Source organism: Rhamphochromis longiceps, linkage group LG15 (genome assembly GCF_057381845.1).
Source record: "Rhamphochromis longiceps isolate RC_006_pf linkage group LG15, R_longiceps_female_GT1.1, whole genome shotgun sequence".
Lineage (NCBI taxonomy): Eukaryota > Metazoa > Chordata > Actinopteri > Cichliformes > Cichlidae > Rhamphochromis > Rhamphochromis longiceps.
The window spans coordinates 28,091,045-28,113,868 of record NC_140571.1 but is presented as its reverse complement, the minus strand read 5'-3'; the positions used below and the strand labels follow the sequence as shown (position 1 = coordinate 28,113,868).

At 42.5% G+C, this 22,824-nt stretch overlaps 1 protein-coding gene across 6 annotated transcripts in view; it reads right to left on the bottom strand.

Moving 5' to 3' along the window:
• Positions 1-28: 28 nt before the first annotated feature.
• Positions 29-22,824, bottom strand: part of cep43 (centrosomal protein 43) — a 29,911-nt gene continuing 7,115 nt past the window's right edge. For 2 of the 6 annotated variants that reach the window (XM_085383051.1, XM_085383046.1), the window contains exons 4-19: positions 15,020-15,108; positions 13,495-13,632; positions 11,990-12,046; positions 11,827-11,897; positions 11,664-11,725; positions 11,498-11,559; positions 11,314-11,376; positions 10,540-10,587; positions 9,534-9,697; positions 8,308-8,382; positions 7,011-7,079; positions 6,155-6,264; positions 5,836-5,901; positions 1,905-1,938; positions 388-475; positions 29-313 (exon numbers count right to left, since the gene is read on the bottom strand). In XM_085383051.1, coding sequence (XP_085239177.1) covers positions 233-313; positions 388-475; positions 1,905-1,938; positions 5,836-5,901; positions 6,155-6,264; positions 7,011-7,079; positions 8,308-8,382; positions 9,534-9,697; positions 10,540-10,587; positions 11,314-11,376; positions 11,498-11,559; positions 11,664-11,725; positions 11,827-11,897; positions 11,990-12,046; positions 13,495-13,632; positions 15,020-15,108 — 1,277 coding nt within the window. In that variant the 3' untranslated portion in view covers positions 29-232. The remainder of the gene's footprint in view (positions 314-387; positions 476-1,904; positions 1,939-5,835; positions 5,902-6,154; positions 6,265-7,010; positions 7,080-8,307; positions 8,383-9,533; positions 9,698-10,539; positions 10,588-11,313; positions 11,377-11,497; positions 11,560-11,663; positions 11,726-11,826; positions 11,898-11,989; positions 12,047-13,494; positions 13,633-15,019; positions 15,109-22,824) is intronic. The other 4 variants (XM_085383049.1, XM_085383050.1, XM_085383048.1 and 1 more) reach the window with 4 other exon arrangements.

Sequence of the window (22,824 nt, the reverse complement as noted above, 5' to 3'; positions counted from 1 at the left end):
AGTAATGAGAAACAGTCTCTGTTTCTGCTTTTTACTTATCTCTGTTTTATTCTCACACACACACACACACACACACACACACACACACACACACACACACACACACACACACACACACACACACACACACACACACAGGATGTCTTGATTTATGAACACAGAGCTTTATTCTTCACTGAGACTGTACAAGCTTAAATATCAGGATACAAAGAAGAGGTGCATGATGGGAGGCTCAGCCGACGTCCTCCATGTAGTCGGCTCCATGACTCTGACTGAGCTGAGAGATGCTGACGTCCTGAGTGGATTCATCCACCTGTGGACAGAGACAGAAATGAGCCTGAGGCTGCAAGTGGAGCTACAGGTGGAGCTGCAGGGGCATGGTCTCACCTTGTCGCTGTGGTCGGGGCCCTCAATGGAAACCTCCTCGATCTCCTCGCCGATGCTCAGCTCGCTCTTGGAGAACTCAGAGCGGTGACTAAACAAATAGAAGAAGAAAAGTAAGACGATCCTCCATCTGCCCAGCCTGACTGCAGGACAGATATCACTTTAACGCAAAACATGACAGTGGCTCTGTGGCACTGCGATCAGCAACACATCTGTCCTCTGTTCCTTCGAGCTGAATCTGAACAGCTGCTGTAAAGGTCTGGAAGGTTTCAACTACTTTCTATTTCTATTTATTTATTTATATAGCACTTTTAATTACAACAGTGGTGTTGACCAAAGTGCTGTACAAACATACAAATTACACAATAAAATAGCAATATCAATTAACATCAATACCAAATAGCTAATAACAAATAAATAAGTAAATAACTCTCATGCAGAATTAAAAGCCAGTGAGTAGAAATGCGTTTTAAGATAGGATTTAAAAAGGTTGAGGGTAGGAACCAGTCTAATGTAGAGAGGCAAATCATTCCACAATTTAGATGCCACAACTGCAAATGTACAATCACCTCTAAGAACTAGTCTCGACCTTGGTGTGCCCAAGAGCAAAAGATCACCCGATCTAAGAGCTCTAGGGGGCGTATAAGACTGCAGTAGGTCTGACAGATACCCTGGGGCCTGTCCATTCAGTGCTTCATAAGTCACCAATAAGGTTTTTTTAAATTGATTCTAAAACGTACATGGAGCCAGTGAAGCGATTTGGTCATAGCTCGGGAACAATTCAAAAAAATTTGAAAAGTCTTGGATAAAATCTTTATGGTATTTTGGAGGTCTGTAGACTGCTGTGACAAGTGTCGGTCGAGGATGCCCCACTTCAAACCACAGAAGTTCAAAACTTGAATAAGAGTCAGTTAAAACCTGTTTGGATGCGAGCTTACTTTGTGCAGAAACATTTAAAAATCCCTGAATTCTGAGAGCAGCAAAAACGGTGAAGCGTTAAAATCACAGCTGTGATGGTAAACACTGATTTAATCCATCATCCACATCAGTGATTACGACGCAAGAAAAACCACAAAATACTTTTCCTGTCAATGTCTAAACTCTGGTCTAACACGCTTTTACGAAACATAACTTCATTTTGCCACTAGATGGTGCTATGACTGCCGTTAGCTGTGTTCGGGATTGGACTTTCATCAGACATCTGGAGCAGGCTGGATTTCTCAGTGAAAGTTCAAATAAAGTACTAAAGTAATAAAGTACAAACACGGTGCCATAGAAAACATGCTCTGATGTAATAATAACAATAATAATAATACTAATAATAATGATGATGATGATGATGATAGCGATGCGTGGAGCAGATCCAGCAGCACCTTCGAAGTGTGAGTGCTCGACTCACAGATATCACAGGAACATCAGACCCTCTGAATCCTCGTGAATAAAAAGGACGTGAATAAAAACAAGTGTGTGTGTGTGTGTGTGTGTGTGTGTGAGAGAGAAACTCACACACTGGTACGTACCTGTTGAAGTCGTCGTCGTACTCGACCTCGTCATCTGAGGGAAAAAAGTGAAAACCTCGTTAATCGTCTGACTTCATCCAGTTCAGAGTCAGGGTGGTTGAGGACCTGTTTGTTTGTTTGCATTTTATTTATGTTTCTGTCATTGAGCAAGAAGAACATACAGCTAGCTGTATGTGCTGCTGCTGCTCACTTCCTGTTCCTGCAGTGGACACTTGTGTAAACAGGAAGTTTGTCAGTACCAGCTAAAGGTGTGGGAGCTCAGGCTCATCTGAACTTTATCAATAAATCGTTTTTTTTAATGTTCTTTGTTTACTTCTGAATGTTTTTGTTTATCTTGGCCTGAGACCAATTGTGGACCACTATTTCATTAAGTATAATCATTTAGTTTTGTCTGTACAGGATCTGAGCCTAAGATATGAAGGATCTAATCTGTGTCTCGTATAAAATGAAGGGCTTGAATAGTCCAATTAAAAGAAAAAAGGTGTTGAACCAACTAAAAAACCTTAAGTGCGCCATAGCAATGCTCCAGGAGACTCATCTCTCTGAAAAGGAACACAGGAAGTTGAGGAGAGAGTGGGTTGAACAATAACATAGATCTACTTATCAGGATGGGAAAAAAGAGGAGTTACAATTCTTGTTAACCAGTCAACATATTTCCACCATGAAAAAATATTTGCGGATAGAGAGGAGCGCTATTTGATGGTGACTGGCTCTGTAGGGGGGGGGGGTCTAAAATTACTTAACTAAATTTATATGCACCAAATGAGGACTGTCCAATTTTTTTCAAGAATACTGCATCATTAATAGCAGAAAAATCTGAAGGAATGATCTTGGTGGGAGGTGATTTCATTTGTATTCTGAAAGCAGCTGTCGACAGACTCCCGTTACACAATGGCCCCAAATCCAAAAAATCTCATAGTTTAAATACAATGATTAAGGAACTGGGCCTAGTGGATGTGTGGCGTCAGTTGCAACCCCAAGAAAAATATTTCACTTTTTATTCACATGTACATCGCAGCCATTCAAGGATAGATATGTTTTTAATGCCTAGGACCTTTATAGGGCTAGTCAGTGTGGCATAGAGGCAATCACTATCTCTGATCACGCCCCGGTTTGTCTGAAATTAAGAATCAATCCAAACAATCATTTTAAATATTGGAGAGCCAACATATCTATATTGAATAATGAAACAACTCGACAAGAACTTCAAAAGAGTCTGACTGAATATATTCAGTTCAGTGATAATAATGAGGTGCCCCCTTTAATCTTGCGGGAGATTGCAAAAAGTTATTTGAGAGGTAATATTATAGCAGTCTCATCAAGACTGAAAAATGAGAGATTAGCAGAACAATTAGCAGAACATCAGCTAACTAAAGAAACTGGGACTTTGAACTCATTGAAAGAGCAGAGGCAAAAGTTGGATGATTTACTAACATTTAAGGCAGAGGGACAACGACGTTTTGCTAATCAGAAGTACTACCAACATGGTATTCGGGCAAGCCGACTGCTGGCATTTCGGCTGCGTAAGGAGCAATCAAGTAGGGTTGGTCATAAAATCAAATGTCCAAACTCCAGAAAAATTGTGTGCCAATCTAAGGAAGTTGCAAAAGCATTTTTAATTATATAAAGAAGAAAATGCCCCAAATAAAATTGAAAAGATTGAACAATTTCTTAACCCAGTCAATCTTAGTAAACTGTCTCAGGAAGAGGCTGGACTAATACCAAATCTAATCACCATTGAAGATATAAAAAATAGTATTGGAAAACTGAAAAACAACAAGTTTCCCGAAGTGGATGGCCTGCCTGGGGAGTATTACAATTTTTTTGAAAAAGAGCTAACACCATTGTTATGCAAAGTTTATAACTATGCGTTATTTAAAGGTGATCACCCACAGTCATGGTCTGAAGTAGGGCTGGGCTATATTATAGCGCTCACGGTAATACCGGTACAATGCTAGGCAACGATAAGAAAATGATATATCGCGGCAGAATGTGGGTAAAACGCGCATGCGCAGTGCTGAAAAAGCACGGCAGTGACAGAGAATGAGAATGGGGAAAGCAGATTGTTGAGTGAAACGGATGAACCAGAATTAGTTTGTAAAAATGATGCAACTTAACTGGTTTGGTGTTTGTCTGTCAGATACACAACAAAGCACATTTTTTTGTAGAACATGCAAGCGGGCCATCGTTATTGCTGTATTTGTCGGACTAAGGTGCTTGTAAATCTGGGAGTAATTTGGGTCCTAAACTCTGTCAATTCAATCAAGTCTCTTTAATGAGACTTTTATTTCATGGGTCCAAACTTTATATAAAAATCCCAAGTCTCGGGTAAGGGTTAATGGCCACTGTTCTGACTTCTCTCTAGGCCGTGGCACTAGAAGGGTGAATTGTTATCGCCGTCCTTATTTGCTCTCAGTATTGAACCTTTAGCTGAACTGATCAGATCCAACCATCTCATACAAGGAATTAGAGATGAAACCAATACACAACATAAGCTGTCACTTTTCACAGATGATATTTTGCTATTTTTAGGGAATCCGGACACCTCTGTCCCAGCCCTTTAAGATTATGGTACAGTGTCAGTTTATAAAACAAATACAAAGAATCTGAGGTGTTAATAATTGTCGGAACTGGGCCACACAGCTAGATCATCATATCTTTTAGACACTCTAAACATGGTTTCAGATACTTGGGGGTAATTATTACTCCTAAAACCAATCAGTTACTTACACACAATTATGATTCGGTCATTCAAGGAGATTAAGGGGGACTTGGACAGATGGAACCTACCCCACTCAATCTTATGGGGAGGATTGAATGTATAATTGTATCGCCTTGTAATCGGAAGGTTGCCGGTTCGAGCCCCGGCTTGGACAGTCTCGGTCGTTGTGTCCTTGGGCAAGACACTTCACCCGTTGCCTACTGGTGGTGGTCAGAGGGCCCGGTGGCGCCAGTGTCCGGCAGCCTCGCCTCTGTCAGTGCGCCCCAGGGCAGCTGTGGCTACAATGTAGCTTGCCATCACCAGTGTGTGAATGTGTGTGTGAATGGGTGGATGACTGGATATGTAAAGCGCTTTGGGGTCCTTAGGGACTAGAAAAGCGCTATATAAATACAGGCCATTTACCATTTACCATGTATAAGGATGAATATTCTTCAATTCAATTCAATTTTATTTATACAGCGCTAAATCACAACAATAGTCACTTCAAGGTGCTTACAGTCGCCTCAAGGCGCTTCCACGCCTATTATTCCTATTACAGAACCAACCCATTTTGATCCCACAGTCTGCATTCAAATTATCAGAAAGCATCACATCTAAATTTATCTTGCAGAATAAACGAACAAGGGTCAGACTCAAAATGTTAATGGAAAAGAAAAAGGGGGCCTCAAATTGCCTAACTTCACAATGTACCGGGGAGCTCAATTAAAATCAATGGCTGCCTGGATTATTCATGATTCAGAAATGCAGTTGGTATCTATGGAAGAGTATTCATTACCAGGTATCTCCCTTCGGAGTCTCCCATTTCTCAACCATCAATCACGGAAAAAAATTTTTAATAACTAATCCATGGGTCAAGCATACTGTAAAGATTTGGAACCAAGTGTTAAAAATGCTAAAAGGGAATTTGACCATGTCTCGAGCTGTTCCCATAAATGGAAATGTTGAGTTCCTTCCATCATTGTCAGATCGGAGTTTTGAGAGGTGGGCGGAGAAAGAACTGATTACAGTCAATCAGCTGTTTGAAAAGAATACTCTTAAAAGTTTTGCCCAACTAAGGGCTAAATATGCTTTATCCCCAGGGGACCATTAGAGATATTTGTAGTTAACAGACTACATTACAAAACATAAAGATTGGGACAATATTAGATATGTTTCATGTACTCTGTGTTATGTGATCTGAACCTGCTGCGTGTCAGCCCTGAATCCTACCTAAGTGCAGAGATCCACTTCTGTCACTTGGAGCCTTGAAGCCTCTGTCTTTGTCCTGAGATGCTCCTGCAGAGAAATCACGAGTTCCATTTTATCTGTCAGCACCAACAGCGTGACTGAGACTGCTCCAGATCAAACAGGAAGGTCCACATCACCAGACCACACAACCATCCAACCACACGAACATCCAAACACACAACCATACCAGTTGGAGTCCAGAGAACGGCCATGTCCAGGATCACAATCAGTTTGTTAAAGATCAGGTGACCTCACAGAAACACACTCAACCCAAACTCGCTCCGAGAGAAATCAAACTGACCGTTCCTGCTGAGGTTTGGCTCCGACATGCTGCTTTGTCCTTTTCCTCCTCCTCCTTGACCCTCCAGCGACCCTCCTTGACTCCCCCTGGATCCGGACACCTCCCCCTTCCTGTGAAGAGGAGACCGCAAAGACTGAAGACCCTGACAGACAGTCCAGCAAGTCAAATTAATCAGACACCTCCCACTCCACCCCAGATTAGACATCCTCTCTTCCACCTAACCAGAGCAGACAGCATCAAACAGCAGATTGAACATGGACCAGAAACAGCGAGAGAAGAGGAGGGTTGTAAAGCGGCTGGTCTATCAGCTCCGCCTACAGCTGCACAGTTCAGACTGCTGGTTCCCATGCTGTGGGGCATGGCCCTTCACCAGGTCAGGAGATAAACCTTAGGGGTCGTAATATGAACACTCAGAAACTTTTCGTAGATTTTACATTTTCTGCACAGATCAAACACTCCTGTTAAGTCAGCAAGAGTCTGACTGAAAACCGAAAGGGGTGCACTTGATTTATGACAAAGAGAAGCCAGCAACAGCTTCAAGGCAAAAATAAATACAGAAAACATGGTGTTTAATCAGTTTATCCTGTCTTTATGATTTCTAAAGTCATCCCTGAAACTCAAATCTGACCTATTAATGAAGCCTATAAATCATTTGACTATGTAAGGAGATCCCCTTTCTCTGACATCAGACAGTTCCAGGAATATAAAAACGGTTTATCAAAACACTTTCGTGCTCACGAGAGGAACCAAAATGTCAGAGCAGAGAGGAAAGCCTAGAGGTTTGATGCTGACCTGCTTCACCTGGAAGGATTCATCAGTGGCCAATCACATGAAGAGAGGTGCACCTGCAGCTCACCTGAGCTCAGAGGGATCAGAGAGAGGCTCGTCTCGCTCGCCCTCTGAGTCAGCAGCCAGCACAGACAGGCTAAAGCCAGGAGAAAGAGGAAGAGGAGAAAAGAAGGAAAGAAAGGAGTCAGTGAACATCAAAGTCTGAGCTTCTATTGAGGAGGACGTAATCAGCCATGAAAACTGTTAAACGCCCTCAGAGTCATGAGCAGAGGAGGAAGAGAAGCTTGGAGCTCCCCCGTGACCCACTTTCTCCACAAACGTCAATAAAGTTTTACATCGCCACCATCAAACTGTAATCTGAGCTGAGTACAGCTTAGTCCACGGGACTGGCGTCAACAGGGATGCTGATTTAACTCACGCGTAATGAGGCGGACAGGCGAGCAGCTCCGAGTTTACCTTCCCCAACACGTGACACGAGGCACAGCAGGGCGGGCACAGGTAAGAGCAGGGAGATCTTCGGCAAGTGTTTCTGTGGTCGCTCCGTCAGGTGGTGCTTACACGAGTGTTATTCCTGTATCTCTGTGTCCATCTGTGGGTGTGACGCCCCCTGCTATTAATGGGCAGCAGCGTGCAGAGCCCGTCACGTAGACAGGGAGCAGGGAGATCAATAACATCTGCTCATTGCTGATCGATCACTGATCTAAAAACTGTTTGATCAGACTGACATGGTTTCAGGTGCTGCCCAGACTCCGGCTGCTCCACTTTCATCACAAACGCTGAGCTGAGACCTGAGTCACGCTCTACAGGAGGTCACCCACATAGAGCTTGGCCACACCCACAAAACTCAGTCTCACACACACAAAGACAGCTCTGTCACACCCATAGAGGGCTCAGTCACAGCCACAGAGGGCTCAATCCACACCCAGTCCATCTAGGGAACACCAACACCGTGATCCTGCTCCACATTCAAACCCCAGCTCACAGCTCTGAACGCCTCCTGACAAGCTGTTAGAAACACAGGATCGCTCCCACCATGGAGGAAACTCTCCAGCCAATCATCATCATCCTGGATAAATCTGAATGTTTGCATTCATCAGCTGGTCAGTGAAACAGCCCAGGGCACAGAGACACTTCAGTGAAAATCTGCTCATTAAGAACAAATACAAATAAATTATAAATAATAATAATAATAATAATAATAATAATAATAATAATAATAACAACAACAACAACAACAGCGATTCTTTACGCAGTCTGTAGTGAAGTGTGTCTGTGTTGGTCTCTGCGCATCTGTTTCAATAAAGTTCTTTAAATAAAGAACGTACAGCTCCTCTGATTGGGCATGACGGGACGTGCACACTCACTCGCTCAGACTTTTGCCTCGTCTCATGGAGGACACGTTGGAGCCAGAGAGACTCTCTTCCAACACGGGGACGGCACTACCGCAGGAGGAGTAGGAGGAGAAGGAGGAGAAGGAGGAGAGGAAGGACAGGGAGCACGTTCAGACACAGCACAGGTGTGAACAGCACAGACAGGTAAAGTTCTATGGTGTTATTTTTGTGCAACTATTTGCCACTATCTCTGCGGACCTTGCGCTCTCCACATCTCTGCCCCTGCGCGTTCAACTCTTTCTGTACAGTGTTATATTTGTGCCACAAAACCAACCAATCACAGACTTGGATGCAAAAATTCTGATTGGCTGTTTTGGTCTCCAATCAGTTCACTAGTTACTGTAGCCAAACCCAAGCAAATATCCTAGAATGCATTTCGTCAAAAACTCAAACGAGGCAGTTGCAGAGGAACGCAGAGTGGCAGGGTTTGATCACAAAATAAAATTTTAAGATATTTTCAGGCTAGAATGTTGCTGCGTAAACGTCAAATATCTGCTCAATTTATAAAGACATCACATATTTGCAAAAATGTTTTCGGAGATGTTACCCACCAGCTGTGCGGTCAGCTGGTGGGTAACAGGCATCTCCGAAAACGTTAGATCAGCACTTTTGCGAGCGGGTCCGCAGAGATCTGAGCAAGAGCAAATGCAAAAACTGAGCAAGAGGGGCTGTTATTGTATGTGTATACAGCAAACCCTGAAATACATTTTTTGCACGCAGCAATGAATTTTGTTCGCTCAAATTTAGCTTTTCTTTGCTCAAAATAAATTTCTCCTCAAAATGCAACACTTGTACATGCAAATTTGTTTTACATGCGCTCAAAATGTTTTTATGTGCGCTCAAAATAGTGGCACAAATATAACCCCATAAAATTCAGGTGTGAGATGAAAGAGAGAAAGCTGGAACAATTTCTTTTAAATGCAGAAAATTCAGTTTTCTATTACAACATGTTTGCATGTATCAAAATGTTCAGATTGTTTGCAACATTTATTTTATTGAAACAATTTGTAGGAAAGAAAATCTTAAAATTATTTTCCTTTTTTGGATTCAGCAAATATTTTCTGGAAATTTTCCTTTTATTTTGGAGGGGAGGGTAAATGTGAGGGGGAAGGATAACTACTGTGGTTTGAAGCTGAAAGGAAATACGTTTGACCCACAAATTCACACTGACTCAGAGGTCAAAGGTCAGCCAAGCTCACCAGCCATAGGTCTTCTGCGGTTTGGGCAAGGGGTCGTCAAAGAAAGAATCTCCTTCATCGAGGTCTTCCTCCTCCTCCAGGTCCAGGTCCAGGCGCTCCCTCTTGTCGGCAGAGATCTCCTCCTTCTGCTGGAAATCTCCTTTACTCAGAGAACGTTCTGAGTCCTAAGCAGCGACATGACAAGTTCAGATCACACCGTGCACCCCAGACTGGAGGTGAGCAGGTGATGAAGACGCGGTAAAGAGGAAGATGTGGAGGCCGATTAAAGCTGTAGTAACGAGGTCACAGTGTTTCAGAGCAGAAAAGTTAGATTTGATCATAATCAGCTGCAGGTCTCAAACAAAAGCTGATGTTCAGCAGCCGGGAACTTCCTGTATGTTTCACAATACAAGCTTTTAAAGAGGCAGCAACACAAGTTAGAAAAATGTTCACGTCTTCATTCAGAAATAAACAAATCTATTTAATCAGTAAAACTAAAGATGTGTACTCTTTTGCAGCTTTTATTCTTAAAGATGCGAACAGGAAGAAGCCATTTTATCACATAAACACAGAATAAACTAGGTTTATGGTGGCAGTGATAGTGTCTGGTGAATTCAGATGCTGTCGCTCACAGGCTTAGTGTACTGCCCCTCAGCAGGCTTCCTGAAGTCCGCCAATCAAGAGAAATACAGCAGTGAGGGGAAGGAGGTAAAACGTATTTTCCCATAATCGGATAACTGATTATTCTGAACTACGACTGATGCAAAAGTACTCTGGAAAGTTGGGGATGTTTGAATATTAAAAGATTTAAAGTTAGAGCCTTTCATTTTATTTCCTAACCAGAAGAGCTGTGATCATTATAGCTGATGTCTTATGAGATGAACATAAGTCATAACATGAATAGCTTCCTGTTTCTGAGCTGTGACAGAGGAGGCCAGAGAGGAGCGTTAGTCAGAAGTGCTGCTGTTTATGGTGATGGTTAGCAATAGCACAAAGTGAGTCTCTCATCTGCTCCTCATTGTGTTACCTGGGCTGCTGTCTGACTTTGTCCTCTGAGGCCTTTATACCTGGGGATCTGTGCAGGACAGGATAGCAGCTATCAGCTAACAGGCTAACATCAGTGCTACACGGCTATCAGCTAACAGGTTATATCAGCTCTACATGGCTATCAGGATAGTATTACAGCTAAATGGTTATCAGCAGAGCTATCAGGCTAATATCAGCACTACACAGCTATCAGCTAAAAGGCTAACATCAGTGCTAATATCAGCTCTTAACATTACAGCTAAATGGTTATCAGCAGAGCTAACAGGCCATCATCTTCACTACATGGCAGTTAACAAGCTGAAATCAGTGCTAGCATTAACTCAATGCAGCTACCAGCAGAACTAACAGGCTAACATCAGCATCTTCATCTTGGTGTCAGCAGCTGTAACTGTGTTAGAACACAAATTAAACTGTTCTAATTCTATTTTGTGAACTATTTATCCCACAGTTTTCCTTCTATCGTGTACACATGTGCTAAAGTCTGCTGCAACCTGACCTTTAGTGAACTGTTTACTTTTAGGTTTGTTTCTGTATGTGTTTTAAATATTCTTTTAAATATTCTTTCCTTATCCAACTCAATTTTATTTTATTTAGCTAGCACCAAATTACAGCAACTGTCACCTCAAGGCGGTCGCGTTTGGGAAAAAAACAAAAATACAAACCCAGAATCGCTGTGATGTCACCAGCTTTAAATACAGGGAGATGAAGTAAAGCGGAATGACCTTTGACCGGTCAGATGACAGAGCAAACGTACCTTACTGACTTTCTGCTCAGGTAACTGGCTATGAGTCACACCCATATCAGAGTCCTGAAGCACCTGAACAAAGATGAGACCTTGTGAGACTCAGAGTTTCTGAAGAGCATTTTCTCAGATTTATACTCTAAATGTTTCACATTAACTCATAAAATGTGATCAGAAACCAAAAATTGAGTCTCACCACACTCCTGCACTGAGAGAAGAGTCGCCGGTACATCCCGAGGAACTGCTGGAAGTCTATAGCTGTAAACGTATTGATCAAATCAACCAGATCAACCAGACACAGATCAGTCAGAGCGCCATCAGAGTTTCTCATCAGTGTGATTGGTTTAAAATCGTTTTCTTACTTGTAGAGAAGTCTTTGTCTGAGGCTCTGAGCTCATCAGTGACGAACCTCTCCAACAAGTTCCTGTAGATCACACAAACAGATTAACCTTCATCATCATCGTCATCATCCTCAGACTCTTTCCGTGTCCCTCTTCACTGTCTGAAACAGGAAGTAAAACCTACTTGTTCACAGCGGGGAACAAATCAGTAAAGATGTTTTTCAGATTTTCTCTCAGCACTGAGCCGCTGTGGTCCTGCCGGGGGTCAAAGACAAAAGATCAATACTTGCAGCCTGTGGTTGGATAATAGCTGATGACATCACACACAGGTACAGTGTGGGGCTCACCTTGTCGTAAAAGTCAAACTTCTTATTGGCATTTGTGATCTGTTTCTGAGTCAGCTCCTACAACGAGGGGAAGGAAGGAAGTAGTTTATTTGCTGATAAGGATCAGATGTGACACGTGTGAACCTGTGACCTCACGCTAAACCTCTCTGAGCACGCTCAGTGATCAAAGAGCTGAAGCAAGATATTGGCTGAGATTAGATTGCAGCTCACAGAAAACAAACCACAGATTAAACCAAACCGGTGCAAGCAAACACACACACACAAAACACACGCCTTATATATACACACAGACACACATTGAACAGAAACCTTGGGGGGTTAAGGGATAACTCTGGATTATTTAATCTCACACTCAAATTGGCCTCTGAGTGATGCCACGGATGGAAAAATGTTCAGAGACCACGCCCACACTAACCCATAAATGCCCCTAACAGCAGGACGGGTTGACGAACTGACCAATCGAGCTCCAGAAATAGCACGGAGCCCCCCCCTCCTCTCCACGCTCCTCCTGACTCATCCATCTGTGGTGTCAGTGTTCAGTTGGAAGTGAGTTAAATGAATCATTTTAAGTCAGATTCTCATGTTTGTGTCAGCTAAGCAGTTTCTTTCAGAGGGATCAAACGTGTGCAGCCTAATTTTACATTTTGGTCCATTTCAGTTCTCATAGTCGCTCTGATCTTCTGTATTGTTCTTCATGTTAGCTCCACCTGACTGTCAGGGGTGAAGCCCTGCCCACCTGCTGCGTCAAATAATCCTTACTGATCACCTCATTGTTTACTTGAATGGGTGCATTGTTGTATTTTGTCATGTTTCTCAGGTCTTTGTCTGAATTTCTACGAACATTATTGCTAAGGATTGTCTTATTGCATTGGAGTCACACTGGGTTAAATATGTACACTTGGGTTTTAAGGGGTATTTATTATTTTCTTCTTTTTTTGGGTTGTATGGAAGCCCCAAACGCAATTTCATTGTTCTTGACAATGACAATAAATAAATACTACTACTTGCATGTAACCACCAATGTGATTGGTTAGCTTCTGTCATCCACAGACTTTTTTAGCATTTAAACGAATAAAAGTCCAAATGTCTTCAAACTACACAAAAATTAAACAAACTTGATGTGGATCATACAAAGCTGCCGTGTCAGAGTCCAGAGCTGAACAGAAGACTTCATGCACGTTACTATCAGTACTAGTGTCAGTAGCAGTACTGTAATACCAGTACTGTGGGCTGGTTGCGTGTGCTGCAGAGTTCGGAGCAGAAACTAGGACACCCTGAGATCAACAGGAAACCAAAACCCTCCATCTACTGACATCATGACCCAGAATAACCCACACAGACACACGCACCGACACACACCAACACACACACACACACAGTGAAGGAGAAGTCCGCTCATCTTGGGAATGCTCCCTCCTTGGTCTCCCTGCTCTCACACGCACACATTCCATCAATAACTCTTCATCACTTCACTGACATCATCATCCTCAGGAGGTTTGTCTCACCTCAGCCAAGGAGGCCGTTTTGTCCCGGTGGCGCCCCCTCCTGACAAGCTCCAGCAGCAGCGGAGACTTCCTGTTCAGGTCCAAGTCGGAGAGGCCAAGCTCCCTGGAGACCTGATCCCGCCCATCCAGACAGCTCGCCTGGACAAACACAGCAGCGGGAAGCAAATAAAGCTTTATCAATAAAACTAAACCAGAACTCGTCCAGCCGGCACAGGCCTCACGCTCAGCAACAGCATAAACATCCTTTATTGGCTGATACTGGCTTCTTTGTTTAAAAAAAAAAAAAAAAAAAAAACCCACACAGACAAAACTTTATTTAAACGCTGAGCAGACATGGAGCGGACACTTAAAGGTCGTGTTGCATTTGTCAGCAATAATGTTTGCATTATTGCAGTCCGTTCACCCTCATCAGTGAGCCATCGGCACCCTTACTCGCTGACAGCGTACAGGTTGAAGTCTGAACTCGCGAGTGGGCTGAATGTATCACCCCTGAGCCTCCCAACGACACCGGCGCTGTCTGCACACCTGTCAGCAGGCCTCCCCTGCCCTGCAGCTTCTCATTGAACCCTTCATCTAAAACAGAAACAAAGTTCTTACTGTTGTCACCATGCAGGGTGGGCAGCGTGAACACGTTAGTTTGCAACTGTGAGAACTTGAAAACAAGGCGACACAGGAGCCTGAAATTGACTCCATCAGTGTATCTACTAAAAATCTCAGAGGAGTTCAAATCTTAGTGTCCTCAGAGGTCAGAGATCAAGTGTTCTGAAAACGACAGCAGGAAGCTCCTGCTGAGTAAAGTCAGGCCTAACAGAGTTTAATCTCAGCATACCAGTAAAATCATCATCATCAGCCGATCTGACAGTCATTACTGTTACCGATGGCTCTCTGCACGTCTAGCTCCATCTGTGCTGGTCCTTGAAACACCTCTGCTGTAAGGTTGTATGAGGGGATGCAGAGGTGGAGGTGCAGCTGGATGCTTCTCTGCTTGGGCCGAGCAGTTTGTTCTAACGTGGGAGAATCGCATCGTCCTCGAGGGTTTGTGAGCTTTCCAGAGTTTGTAACTAAACAGAGAACAGAAACCGTCACACAGTCGAGGGGAAGCCAACCAGTGATCTAAGCTTCAAACCCACAAACCACGAGAAGGAAAATTGAGTCAGTTTGTGGTCGCGAGCGCGCCTCAGCGAGTCCTCGGCTACAGGAGGAGGAAACCGCTCGCTGTGTGGCGCTGAGCTTCAAGTGTTGAACACGGCGTTCAGGAGCTGCTTCGGTCCTTTGTTATTTACACATCATCGCTCACATTTTCTTTCCAGTCACAAGCCGCCATCATCACGCCTCTGATTTATCGATACACTGGAATATGTATTATTATGGATCCTCTACTGATACCACAGCTCTCATAGCTCAAACACTCAAACAGCAAATACAGCTGCACTTTCTTCACAGCTTCATGACACCTGAAAGCAGCATGAGGAGTCAGCGGCAATGACGAGGAGGAAGAGGTGGAGGAGAAGCTTCTGGTACTCACAGAGTTGATCTCTGGCTCGAAGACGGCGAGGCTGAAGTCCAGGTTAAAAACCTGCAGGAAGTCCACGATCAGACTCGCCACCAGACGACCTGCAAGGGCATGATATCATCACTATCACCATAATCAAGATGCATCACAGGGAAAACTTCTCTCTCAGCAGCTGAGATCATCTGATGCTGTGTTCAGAGACAATCTACCAATCCTTATCACTCATCAATCACTTCACGTATTGATTGATTACCTGGCGTGTCACTACTCATGATCTGTAAGACTGAACAAACATTAAAATCTGATTGATGTGACTTTGCTCGCATTGTCCTGACACTAATTTTAATGAAGCTTTTTTCTTCTCATTGTTTAACATCATTTAATTCCTGAAGGCCACACGAAGCATCAGCATCTCATCACTTATTCACACAATTTAATCCCAAAAGGTGAAAAACATCCTGCTGGAGATGTCCAAACTCTTCACATGCCTCTGAAGCAGGGAACACTGTGATGAGCACTGTGATGTCACTAGGAAACCAGAAAACCATTTTTGGTCAGACGAACACGTCCTGACCTCCAACTCTCTGCTCGGCTTTCACACCACTGAACGTGGTCACTACTCATGCCACAGACCAACCAGGACTCAGCTGCAGGCCTCCAGTTTGACCCCAGTGGTTTAAACGAGCGTATGTCTGTGTGCATGTATGTGTATGTGTGAGCATGTCTGTGGCGTCCTGCTGCTGTGTGTTTGTGTGACACCCTCAAGGGCCAAAGAGATCAAAGCTCTGATCTTCATCATCATCAATGTGACTGCTGCTATATAAAGGACAGAAAATCACATACCAACAGGAAGTCACATAATGCAGGAGTGACCCAGAATCTCAGGGTGTGAGTTGGAGTTAGCTCTGATTGGTGGATTCCTGTTAATGGAGCACACCTTATAAAAATACTGACACCATGTAAACGTCACAATGAACACCTAAAATCCAGGTGAACTCCTGCTCGTCAACTCTGTCTGCTCCCTGCAGTGGTCTGAGATAAGACCAGCTGACAGCTGTAGCCACAGTGCCCCCCTGTGGGGCACATAGGAGCTGCAACGCCTGCTGACCGAGGTCATTGCAGCCTTAACCTTTGCTGTCACAGCTCCAAAGAACGCCAACTGGTCTGTTCAAGAAAACCGGACTTACTATACACAAAGAAATGTATAACAATCATATCTTGTTGTATAAGGACTGCACTGCTTCAGCCAAATCTACATACTATTCTATGTATTCTATTAAACTATGGTTTAATCAGTTCTAGTGAAGGTAACTCCAGGTCTCTCGTTTCATTGTTTAGTAAAATTACAAAACCTCCGGACTGCTGATTTTTGCAACTCTCATATCTTTTTTCACTCATAAAATCGCTGATATCCACCAACAACTTAAATCTGTAGGAGCTTCTAGCTGTGAAGTAGACTTTCTGTTTTCCTCTTCCCTCCATAGCTGATGTACCAAATCTTACTCAAAAATCAAAATCAACCACTTGTCAGCTCGACCCTCTTCCCACTGTGTTAGTTAAAGCTTGTCTCCCTTCATTGGCTCCTCCTATAACTAGTATTATCCACTCTTCCCTTAACACTGGAATCATTCCTCCATCCCTGAAAACTGCTTCTGTCACTATAATTCTCAAAAAGTCTGGTGCAGATCCCAATAATTTTGATAATCTCCGCCCTATATCAAACCTCCCCTTTATTTTGAAATTTCAGTCTGGTTTCCGCCCCAATCATAGTACAGAAACGGCTTTGTTAAGGATTACTAATGACCTTCTGATGGCAGCTGATTCTGGTCTTTTAACCATCCTCATCCTTCTCGATCTTAGTGCGGCATTTGACACAATTTCTCATGGTATCCTCCTGAGCAGATTAGCATCCATTGGCATTAGTCACACCCCCCTTGCCTGGTTCACCTCATAGCTCTCAGACCGCACTCAGTTTATCCAACTTAAATCACACTCTTCAAGTTTCTTTCCCGTTTCTGCTGGTGTGCCCCAGGATTCAGTATTAGGGCCCTTTTTCATTATCTACATGCTCCCTCTTGGCCAAATATTCCGAAAATATAATATCAATTTTCATTGTTATGCTGATGACACCCAGCTCTGCATTTCCTCCAAACCTAATTCATCCCTTCCACCTACCTCCCTCTTGAACTGTCTTATGGAGATCAGATCATGGTTCTCCTCCAATTTTCTCAAACTTAGCAGTAATAAAACAGTTTTACTCACTGGCACAGCCTCTATCTTAACCAAATCTAACAGTTTCTCCATTAAAAATTCCCCCATCCTTCCTTCCCCGCAGGTAAAGAGTTTGGGTGTCATACTTGACAGTCCTCTCTCATTTCATAACCCGGTCTGCATACTTTTCACTTACGTAACATTAACCAGCTTCATCCCATCCGTAGTCAAAGCTGTGTCCCAGATGTAACACAGGCACTTTTATTAACATACAGCGTAGATGTACATTAAAAAATTACTCAAAAATAAATTATCAGCATTTATTAATAGTGCTCCATAAATAAAAGAAAACAATGTTGTTTTTGTGATAACAAAAATCTCACAATTGTGCAATCAAAATGTAAACTAACAGACGCTGAGTATAATAACAAAGAGACAGATTTCACAGCTGCTCTGTTCCCAAGTTCTACAGCGTGACTGAAAGCCTGGAGTTTGAAATCCTCTGTGTAACCGTGTCTTTTAACAGGAGCCATTTGAGGTCCCAATACGCACACAATACGGTAACATTACATTGAAGCACAGTACGTATTACTCCGCAACAGTGGCGGTCCTAGCCTGTTTGGCGCTCTGGGCGAACACTCCCCACTTTTCTTGTCCATCTTCCATTGGTTTTAATTTTGCACTCCAGTATGAACACCCATCCCTCAACTCGAGGATCACCACAACATAATCTAACACACCTACACCTTAGTTCAGCGTTCCCCAACCTTTTTTGCACCACGGACCGGTTTATGCCCGACAATATTTTCACGGACCGGCCTTTAAGGTGTCGCGGATAAATACAACAACATAAAACTAGCACCGGCACCGAAAAAAAAGAAGATTTATTCATAACACACGTGAAAAGACCCAGGAAAACCAAGTTAACAATAAAAATGATAACAAAATAACGCCAAAAACTGATAAAAACCCTGAAAACCATGCATTTCACACCCGAGCCTCAACTCTCGCAGCCCGGTACCAAACGACTCGGCCCGGGGGTTGGGGACCGCTGCCTTAGTTCACAGATTCACTTTGTCTAGGGTGCATTTCTGAGATTTCACACAACCCAGGATTCAAATCGTGAATAGATAATGGGCTTGGATTTACAACATTATAAATTAAATGTGCTCTATTTGGAAGCAGCAGGGCCCCCTCCCCTTTCGATGGGTTGTGTGTGAGACTTTAAATCATCAAACTGTAAATTTTAAATTGTTATTGATCCCTTTACCCCTGGTCCTAAAGTGTATATTTATTTTCTTACTATTCTTATATTTATTGTTTTTTTACTTGCACTGCTGTAACTGGAGCCTCGTCTCTCTGTATACTGGACTGTATTTAGAGGAGATGACAATAAAGTTTACTTTGACTTCAGCAGCGAGCAGGCGCACCGAGGGCTCTCGCGCTCACTTTTCGTGTATAGAATTTCGAAAAAACATGGGTGCAAATTATAAGTCTGTATTATAATGTCTGGTATTTTCGTGTTTGTTGGTTTGTTTTTATTTTGTTTTATTTTGCGAGTTGGTTATTAGATGCTGCTCCAGCCAGTCAGAGAATCCCCCGCCGCCCCGCCCTCAACTCCCTGTGCCGCAGGCGCACATCGCAGACGAGGGCGACCTTACTCCCAGCAAATGGGCGATAGAAAACCGATCGGTGCCTATGCCATTCCCAATATGCGCTGGCATGACGTCGGGGCAGCATAAGTACGAGCATTTTTTTTTTTTTTTTTTTTTTTTTGCCGATGCCCGTGATGCCGCCCCCCACCACGATGCCGCCCCGGGCAACCGCCCGTGTCGCCCGTATCTAAAACCGCTACTGCTCCGTGAGGCTCCAGACTACGGTAGCCATAATGCTCCAACATCATCCATCAAGCGATGCGGCTTCGTAGTTCGTAGCTTACCAAAGTCGTACTAAAACATTTTTTGACAGATTGCTGAGCGCCGTGTACCACATAAAATCGGTTCACGGTCATTAAGAACAACCAGAATTCATACATAACGTGCACTGTCAACTTTTGAGAAAGCTGTTAGCGCGGTTAGCTCGTTAACACGTTAACACGTTGATGCGTCCAGCCCCACGCACAGGGCGATCCGCGGTAACGGAGATTTGCTGTGTCCGTCTTGTTGTTGCCTGCAGGTGAAGTGATGGGGGAGGGGGACTTGTGTTCAGTGAAGGAGAGGCGAGGCCGAGTAGAGACAAAAGAGAGGCAAACTTGCGGCTCCACAAGTATAATTATAACGCAACATATACCATATCGATATAAACGATGCTGTCACATCTTATATCTCGTATAAAAATATATCGATATTTTAAAAAAAAAAAAAACCTCGATATATCTGCTGCCATCCTTGTCCATAGTCTTATTACTTCCTGGATCGATTATTGCAACTCTCTCTTATTTGGTCTCCCTAATAAGTCCCTCCATAAACTTCAACTTCTTCAGAATTCTGCAGCTCGGGTCATAACTCTTACTCCCTTAAGAGACCATATTACCCCAATTCTTCAACAGTTTCACTGGTTGCCCATAGAAGCCAGGATAAACTTTAAAATCTTAGTTCTCACATTTAAGTGTATTCATAACCTCATCTTACCCTCCTTATCTCTGTGATCTGCTTCATATCCCCACTCTTACCTGCTCACTCAGATCTTCATCTGCCACTCATCTTGTTGTTCCTTCTGCTCGCCTTATCACTATGGGGCACAGAGCTTTCAGTCGCTCTGCTCCTCGGCTCTGGAACTCACTTCCTTCAGCCGTAAAAAATATAGATTCCCTTCCCTTATTTAAGTCACAACTCAAAACCTACTTGTTTAAACTGGCTTACTCGCTTTAATACAGATTTTACTTGCTGTCAAATCGTGGTTTTTTTTTTAATTTGTTGTTTGTGGTTGTATTTTGTGTTTTTTGTATTTTAATTTATTATAATCTATTTTAATCTACTGTTTTATTGATGTCTTCTTCTCTTTGTAAGGTGACCTTGGGTTTTAGAAATAAAATGTATTATTAATATTATTATTACTTGTTGCCATTGTAACAAATACTGCAGTCTGATGATCAATGACATCAGGATAAGAAAGAAACGCATGGTGAACCTGCGGATGCTCCGCCATGGTGCTCACAGGCGGTTTCACTCTTAGTGCAAGCTGCTGGATCAGTGAGGGATTCTTTAGAGCATGTTTGAAATTATTTAAACCTTTATGAACTCTCTCGCTGATGAGTCTTTCTGTTGGACTAATTTTAGTAAAACTGTAAAATAACAGCCATGAAGCAGTGTGACCTTCATGTTTGTCAGCTTCACTATCCAAGGCAGCAACAGCCAAGGTATGAAGGATATAGGCATAATTGATGTGTGGCGAAACCTCCATCCAGGCCAGAGGGACTTCTCCTTTTTTTCACCAGTACATAATACACACTCTAGAATTGATATGTTTCTTGTACCACAAAATATGATGGCAACAGTGATAGATTGCTCCTACTTAGCAGCTACTTTTTCAGACCATAATCCCATTAAACTTTCCTGGGCTACCAATATGTCGCAAAGTGTAACCTACAGGTGGAGGTTTAAAAATTATATGCTAGGAGACTCTGATTTTATTTCATATATGAACACTAATATTGAAATATTCCTAGATGCCAATTCAAACTCCTCTTCACATGCCAATATTTGGGAAGCCCTCAAAGCCTATATGAGAGGTATGGTTATGTCATACGGTGCCAATAAGGTTAAAAAGGTCAGAGAGAAGATAACTAAATTGGAGATTGACATTAAAAACTTGGAACAGGAATATATTGCTACCAAAAAGGAAGAATACCTCAATATATTAACAAAAATAAGGTTGCAATATGATAATTTATGCACCAGCAGAGCAGAAGCAGCCATGGCCAGAACTAGATATCACTACTACGAATTTGGAAACAAAACAAGTAAACTACTGGCCTGGCAAATTAAGAAAGAAACATCTGATAAATTTATACGGACAATATTAACGGAAGATGATAAACTTCTTGATGAATCAGCACTCATAAATGCAGAGTTTAAACGGTTCTATGAAGATCTGTATAAATCTGAGCAAGGGGTCGACAGTACTGCTGCAAAAAGATTTATAGATGGAATAACTCTTCCTAAATTACATAATGAGGACAAAGAACTGCTTGATGCAGATATATCTGAGATGGAGGTTCTTCAAGCCCTCAAGTGTTTACAAAATAATAAGACCCCTGGACCAGATGGATTTCCAGTTGATTATTATAAGGCTTTTTCTAATAAATTATTGACACCACTTACAAATATGATTAAAGAAGCTTTAGAAAATAATAAATTACCAGAATCATTGGAAATTGCAACAATCACATTATTGCCAAAACCGGGCAAGGACAAACAGAGATGTGACTCTTACAGACCCCTCAGCCTTTTAAATGCAGATTATAAAATATTATCTAAAATAATTGCACTTAGATTGGAGGACATTATGCCTAAGATAATAAATGCCAACTAAACAGGCTTCATTAAAAACAGACATGAAGCAGATAATGTGCGGCGTTTGCTCCATATACTGAATACTGCTTAAAAAAACCAAGACCCACTGCTAATAATCTCCATGGACGCTAATAAAGCATTTGACAGGATTGAGCCAAACTTTCTATTTCAGGCAATGGAAGCCATGGGCTTCGGAGAAAAGTTCACCCGCTATGTTAGGACACTTTTTAATGCCCCCAGAGCCAATATCATAACAAATAATGTGCTTTCTGGCACTTTCTCTTTAACTAGAGGTTGCAGACAAGGTTGTCCAAATTCCCCCTTGCTCTTTGCGATTGCGATCGAACCACTAGCAGTTGCCATCCATACTAATGCCTCCATATCTGGAATCAAATTCGGCACAAGTGAACATAAACTTTCTCTATACGCAGATGACCTCCTACTGTATATAATGGACCCTCTTAAATCAATTCCCTCTTTAATGAAGTGTCTTAAAGAATACAGTGCAGCCTCAGGATACAAGTTAAACTATACCAAAAGTGAGATTATGTTATTAAATATACAAGATAGCCGTATTAGAGCTCTTACTGACCCATTACAGTGGTGTAATAATGGATTTACGTATTTGGGTATACAAATTGGTAAATCCGAGGATCAAATATTCAAATTAAATCATATCAAACTGTTGGAGCAAACAAACTTAATATTCAGAGATGGATGGATTTTCCATTATCTCTTATAGGGAGAATTAATGTTGTTAAAATGAACATTTTGCCTAAGTTTATCTACTTATTTCAATGTCTCCCTACAAATGTTCCTAAAAGTTTCTTCAAAGAGCTTAACAAACTCATAACGTCTTTCATATGGCAAAAGAAAAATCCAAGAGTCAAACTCTCCTCACTACAGGCCCCATATTCAAGGGGAGGACTTAATTTACCAAACTTTAGGAACTATTATCTTGCCTCCCAGTACCGATCAATTTGGATCTGGCTACATGCAGAGAGGAGTGAGGTTCGATGGGTTCCAATAGAACAACATGAGGTGAACCCCATACCATTAAAAGATGTTCCATTTTTAGGTACAAAAAAAATG